General features: G+C 45.9%; 1 protein-coding gene across 4 annotated transcripts in view; it reads left to right on the top strand.

Annotated features, from left to right (window-relative positions):
* The first annotated feature begins 899 nt into the window (after window positions 1–899).
* Paqr3 (progestin and adipoQ receptor family member 3) overlaps window positions 900–6,521 on the top strand; it is a 23,281-nt gene continuing 17,659 nt past the window's right edge. For all 4 annotated transcript variants that reach the window (XM_029545533.1, XM_029545535.1, XM_021210742.2 and 1 more), the window contains exons 1-2: window positions 900–1,229; window positions 4,177–4,339. In XM_029545533.1, coding sequence (XP_029401393.1) covers window positions 1,045–1,229; window positions 4,177–4,339 — 348 coding nt within the window. In that variant the 5' untranslated portion in view covers window positions 900–1,044. The remainder of the gene's footprint in view (window positions 1,230–4,176; window positions 4,340–6,521) is intronic.

Here is a 6,521-nt window from a genome sequence, read left to right as displayed (position 1 = left end):
TCCCCTGAACTCAAAGATGATGATTCTCAGATGACTCTCACTCAGTAGTGACTCACCCTGAAGACATGACCACATTTCTTACCTCTTATAAACGTGCTTTGAAGACAAGTTTCAAGTTTAACCTTGCCATTATAAAATTATTCCTCAGTCCATACAATTGTATCAGTGTATATAGGTAGATATTTATATGAATTACTGTGAGATGTGTCTTGTTCTAAATACGACCTTAAATTGCTAATAAATGTAATATATAAAAAATCCTAATGTACCTTGTAGTCAAAAACAAAACAAAACAAAAAACACACCAAGGTCCCTTCTGTGTGCATTTCATCAACAATACACCATCCAGCTGTAAGTTAGCTTGAATTAGTTACCTTTCTGTTACTCTCTTCTTGTTATTCAAAATACAGTAAATGATACTTCTAATGAAAAACAAACAAACAAACAAAAGAATCACTTGGATTTGGTTGTACTTTGAATTTTTCACATGCTGCTAAAGAGAGATAGGCGGGCCTGGTTGGAGTTAGGGGAGGGCCGGCTGGGGGCGGGGCTAGGGGCGGTCGAGAAGAAGGGCGGGGCTAGGGGCGGTCCGGATAGGGGCGGTCCGGCTGGGGGGCGGGACTAGGGGCGGCCCGGGTAGAAGGGCGGGACTAGCTGTGGACCGGCTAAGAGGGCTTGGCTATGGGCGGGACACTCAATAGGGCGGGGCCGGAGGTTGACTGGCTGGCGAAGGAGGAACTAGGGGGCTCTCCAGCCGGGTAAAGGGCGGGGCGGTAGGCGGGTCCTGCTGGTAAAGCCCGAAGAAAGGGCGGGCCGCCAAGGCGAGGGGCGGGGAGGGGGCGGGGCTTTTCGGCGCGCTGACGTCAGAGCAGGCTGCGACGCCGGCGGCCGTCCAGAGCTGAAGCGGCGGAGGTGTGTAGCGGAGCCGGGCCTGGGCAAACGCGGGCCGAAGCTCCTGGCTCAGCGGCGGCGGCTCCGGGGCGGGGGCGCCAGCGGCGAAGCCCCCTCCCCGGGGAGGCGGGCCCGGGCCGGCGCCTGGGAACCATGCATCAGAAGCTGCTGAAGAGTGCGCACTACATCGAGCTGGGCAGCTACCAGTACTGGCCGGTCCTGGTGCCCCGCGGCATCCGCCTCTACACCTATGAACAGATCCCGGTGTCCCTCAAAGACAACCCCTACATCACCGACGGCTACCGGGCCTACCTTCCTTCCAGACTGTGTATCAAAAGGTACAGTGGCTGCTCCCTGCGGCGCGCATCCTCTCCTCTCAAGCTTTTTGTCTGCTCTCTCCCCATCTTTCTCCGCTATTCTCTGTGCGCATTAATTCCTCACCTCTGGGCCCTTTATCTTTTTGCTGCTCTCTCTCCTCTGCGGGTCCTCGATCCACGAAATAACAATGATACTAACAGTGGTCATCGTTGCCTTCACCATTAGCTCTTTGCTGTTTACAGGGCGTTTTTACATCCTTTTATCCATTTAGTAATCACTGGGGATATGGGTTGGAATTTTCCCCACTGACAAAGGCCGAACCTTATTTGCTTTGTATACCTGAGTTTTGTTTCTAGGGCAGCTCTGTGGGGATTCAGAAGTGTTGGCCAGCTGAATGTCCATGTCATAGCAGACAAGTCCACATTGTTGTGCATATGTATGTGGGAAGCCCTGATTCATTCAATCATCTAGCAAATGCGCATTGAGGCTCTGCTAGGTGGCAGGCACTATACCAGCTGCAGAAGGCAGGCATGGTCCTTGTTCCCATGAAGCTGCTAAGGTCTAGCCCGAGTGGCAGACACTAAAGGGATAATTACGCTATTACATAATAGTAGTTGTGGAAAGTGCTGTGTAGGAAAAAACCCTGTAACAAAGAACGCTGAAAGTGGACAGCCAGACCAACAGAACACCTTAGAAGCCTCTGAACAACGTGGGCTTGTTGATTTAGAGCTTTAAAATGAGAGTCCCAAAAGCTTCTGTTTAAAAAGAAAATTAAAAAAAAAAATGGCTTTGGTTTTCTGAGTAGTCTTCTGTCAGAACTTACAGTATGTACTAAAGTTATTGCTGTAGGGGAAGCTTGGTGCAGCCCTCCAGGTCACTGGAGTGGCAGATTCTGCTTCCTACAGTGTGGGTTGTTGAATTGCCCAACCAGCAGCCACGTGTGTGTTTATTGATCTCTCCAGCACGGTCTTTCCCCATCCCATTTCTTTTTGTACTGCCTTGAAAGTATTTTTGTGGCCTTGCTTGAATGGATGACCAAGTGGATGTCACAATTTGAGTTTTAATTACTGCTTTATCTCCCCAGTGCTTCTGGTACATAATTAAGAAATCAGAGCTAGGCCCTGCTGTGGGGATGGAGGAGACAGGCCAGAAGTGGACTGCTGTGAATATTGTACCCACCCAGCAGTGATCCTCTGCATTCTGATACCTAGAGTCCAAATCTGAAGGAGTTGGAACCAGGACACACAAAACGTTAGATCTTGAGTTGTTGAGTCAGGTGCAAGTTCACAAACATGCCTCCTAACTGCTTCAGAACTTTGAGCAAGAGTTAACCTGTTGATTTTGAAGATAAACAAAATTTACATGTGCCCAGCTTTCCCGACAATAACACTTTGTCCTGTGTGGGGATACTCTCCCTGCAATGTCGACTTTATCCAGGTTGGCCCTTTAATCTTTCTTCTTCTAACTTTCAAGAGTCCCCGGACAGATTTTCCATGTGAAGAGAGGTTTTATACGACCATCCATTCTATCTGCATTCTGTTCCTGGGAAGGAACATGGATAGAGTATGTTTAGTTAATCAGGTTATACTGGGTTTCATCAAATGAGTTCTGAGGCAATAGGCAGAATGTAGTACTGCTTGCCAAAACAGCCCTGTAATTAGATGCTTCTAGAGCATTCCTTTAGTTCCTCCCCCAATTGCAGAGTGCTTTTATATTGATGGTAGGCAGAATAAAGTCTGTGTCTCCAGATACACAATATTCTTTATTCTTGATCACCGAGACTTTACCATATTTTGCCCTCATAAAGATAAGGCCGTGAGACTGGAGGAGACTGCTGCAAACAGCTAGTTGTACATTCGTGTTCTTCACAACTTCTGATTCAGGGCTTGGGCGTGGGGGGTGGGGGATTGTTTGGTGCTTAAGAGCATTGGCTGCCCTCCCAGAGGACTTGCCTTTGATTTCCAGCACCTACATGGCAGCTCACAACTGTCTATAACTCCAGTTCCAGGGGACCTGATGCCTTCTAGCTTCTGTAGATACTGGGCACACATGTGATACACAAACAGACGGAATAAAACACTCACAGGCAGGAAATAAGAATAATTCAACCTTTCCCTTCTCCCCTCCAAAAGAAAACTGATTTGTTAACAGCCAAGATTAACAATCTTTTGTTAATTTAACAAAAGATTTGGTTTTGCTAGAGACGTGCAGGAGTATTTAAATCTTCAGTCACGGTATCACCTTATAGAAAAATGAAGAACCATTTCCCAGGATTGCGAAAGAGTTGAAAGCAAGCAGGAGCACCTAACGCAACGCCTTTCCTTTATGGATGAAGAAACTGAGTCCTGGTCTGAATAACAGAGTCTCTGCCAGGCCGTGCTGCCAAGACGTTTTAAGAGGACAGATAGTACCCACATACAAAGTAATCTCCTATTGCTCCTAAGAGTGGCAAGCTCATGCCACCTGAAGCTGAAACTGGTTTCAGAACCTGCATAGCAAAATTGCTCTGGCATGCCTACCTGTGTTCAGGACCTCTCCAGTGGGTTCCTTTGTGTGTATTTTGTCTTTCCTAGATGCACTGAACTTTGCACGTGTATTTAACAAATGCTTACAAGGTATTTTATGTTTATGCCTCAACTTGCATGAGCAGGGTCTTGGTTACCGCCCCTGACAGTTTGCTAGCTAACTTCCAGTGAGTGCACGCTGGCTTCATTTCTGGAGAAAGGGAGGGATCTGAGCGAGGACTCTGCTTTCAAAAGTGATGCAATCGGGAAAGAAGTAGTGAGAATAGTGAGGGTTGAACCTACCTGTAACTCCCAGGATTAGTGCAAATGGGAGAAAAATCACAGAAATAGTAACTGGACATCCAGTCTGAGAAAGGCAGAGAGGGCAGAGGCTGAGCCCCTCCCCCAGTCCCTAACCACTGAGCCACAGGGGATCTGAACTGTGTGTCTGTTTTCTTTGTAGTTTGTTTATCCTGTCTAATGAGACGGTAAACATCTGGAGTCATTTGCTGGGTTTCTTTCTCTTCTTTACCCTGGGGATATATGACATGACATCCGTGCTGCCTTCTGCCAGTGCATCCAGAGAGGACTTTGTGATTTGCTCCATTTGTCTTTTCTGCTTCCAGGTGAGTGGTTCCGCAGACCGCTTGGGGTGAAGAGAACTTTTGTCATGAGTGCTTGCCCAGTGATCTTCAGACCCACTGCTTTGAACAGCCCTCCAGAGAGCACACGGCACAGCTTATCTGCTTTCATAGCAGAAGTCCACAGAAGCTGCTGCTCTCGTATATCCGGGAATTATTATGGCAGCAGATGGTCAGGACTGTGTCCCCACCCCACCCCAGTCTGAGGCAGAGCCCCATTGTGTAGCCCAGGCTGGCCTTGAACTTGAGTTCTCCTTAGCTTCCCACTTCATGAAATGTCAGGATTATAGGCTCGTGTGGCCATCCCTTGCATTCTAATCTCTGTAGATATCTTGGCTATAAGCTGAACACTAGGATGAGTCTGACTGTACTCTGTTATCTGACAAAAGTGTCTACTGAGAACCTGTTTGGAAGGCCTACTTCTTTCTGATGTTTAACTCTGCGTGGGCCTCGAGTTCACTGACTCCACACTGTCTGTCTTTCTCTCACCGCCTGACCTTGCTGACATTGATCTAATGCTTCAGAGTTGGTTTCCTCAGATCCCTTTGCAGTTGCTTGTTTTCAAATTGATCACGTTTTTATTTGTCTTTAACTTTTGTTATGTCACACTTATATTTTTCCAAGGATCTATAGAAATAGCTTTAAATTTAACATTGGATAATTTTCAAACAGACCATTTTTTGTTACTGAAATTAGACTTTCACTCTATAGTATATTCTGATCACCATTTCTCCTTCCCCACCTCCTCCAGATCCTTCCCACCCCTCCAGCTCCATGCCTTCCTTTTCTCTCTTTAGAAAGCAGACAAATAAACAAACAAACCAGAGATGAACAGAAGAAATGGGGAAGAACAAAAAGCAAGAGAAGCATACACACTCAGAGGCACACATTCATGGAAAGCCCATAAAGACACAAAATCAGAAACCATAATATATAAGCAAAACACACGTAAGGTAAAAAAAATACCCTAAAAAATCATTAAGAGATACACACACACACACATATATATACATATATATATGTATATATATGTGTATATGCATTAAGTTTTATATGTATGTATGTATGTATATATATACATGTGTGTGTGTGTGTGTGTGTGTGTGTGTGTATGTGTAGATATAGATAGATAGATAGATAGATAGATAGATAGATAGATAGATAGATAGATAGATCAGAAATTTCTTGAGTTCATCTTGTGTTGGCCATCTGTTGCTGGGCAAGGGGCTGCCTTTAGGCTTGTATACCCGGTGTGACTCCACCAGAGAGGAACAGGACTTACTTTGTGAATGTGTATCCACTGGGGATAGCTTCAGGGAGGGATGGAAGTTCAGATCTGCCTCCCCTTCTCATGCTGACACCTCATCTGCTTAGGTCTGTGCAGGCCCTGGGCATGGCAACACAGTCTGTGTGAGTTCATTTGTGTATCAGTCCTGGTGTGTGTGGAGCACACTCTGTCCCCTGGCTCTGACATTCCTGCCACCTCCTCTTCTGCAGAGCTCCCCGAACCATGAGGAAGATTTGATAGAGACACCCCATTTAGAACTGGCATTCCCAGCTCTCTCACTCTCCACACATTGTCCGACTGTGGGTTCCTGGTCTATTTATTGTTAGAGGAGACTCTTCTGATGGTGGTCAAGCAAGACGTTGACCTGTGAGTGTAGTACAATGTCATTAAGACTTATTGTATAGCTGCATTCTCTTAGCAGAACAGTCACATTTGCTTTTCCCCACCAGGTCCATGGCCTATCTAGTCCTAGGTTTTTGTCCTCACAGGCAGTGTCGGGTGTGGGGTCCATGTCATGGAGTGGGACCTCAATCCAATTGGATAGTGGTTGGTTACTCCTGTAACTTTTAAGCACTGTTACACCAGCACAGTTGAAATATTCAAATAGACCATTTACAAGCAGGAGATAAATACAGGCCATAGCCCATTGACATTTTGATGGTTTAAAAGAACTTGGCGAACAGAGCCATGTGGAAATGAGAAGAAAAGGCAACATCACGCTTGCTCCTGACAGACTCAGGCCAGTGCTCTGCACTTGGAGAAGAGAGCCTAGGAATTCACCACATCATTTTGCTTCAAACTTTGGTCCTAAAGGACTAAGAAACATATTAGAAAAAAATCTTAATTTTTTTCTTTTTTTTTTTTTTTTTTTTTTTTTTT

The sequence above is a fragment of the Mus pahari genome, chromosome 13 (genome assembly GCF_900095145.1).
Source record: "Mus pahari chromosome 13, PAHARI_EIJ_v1.1, whole genome shotgun sequence".
Lineage (NCBI taxonomy): Eukaryota > Metazoa > Chordata > Mammalia > Rodentia > Muridae > Mus > Mus pahari.
This window is presented reverse-complemented; position numbering and strand designations above follow the sequence as displayed.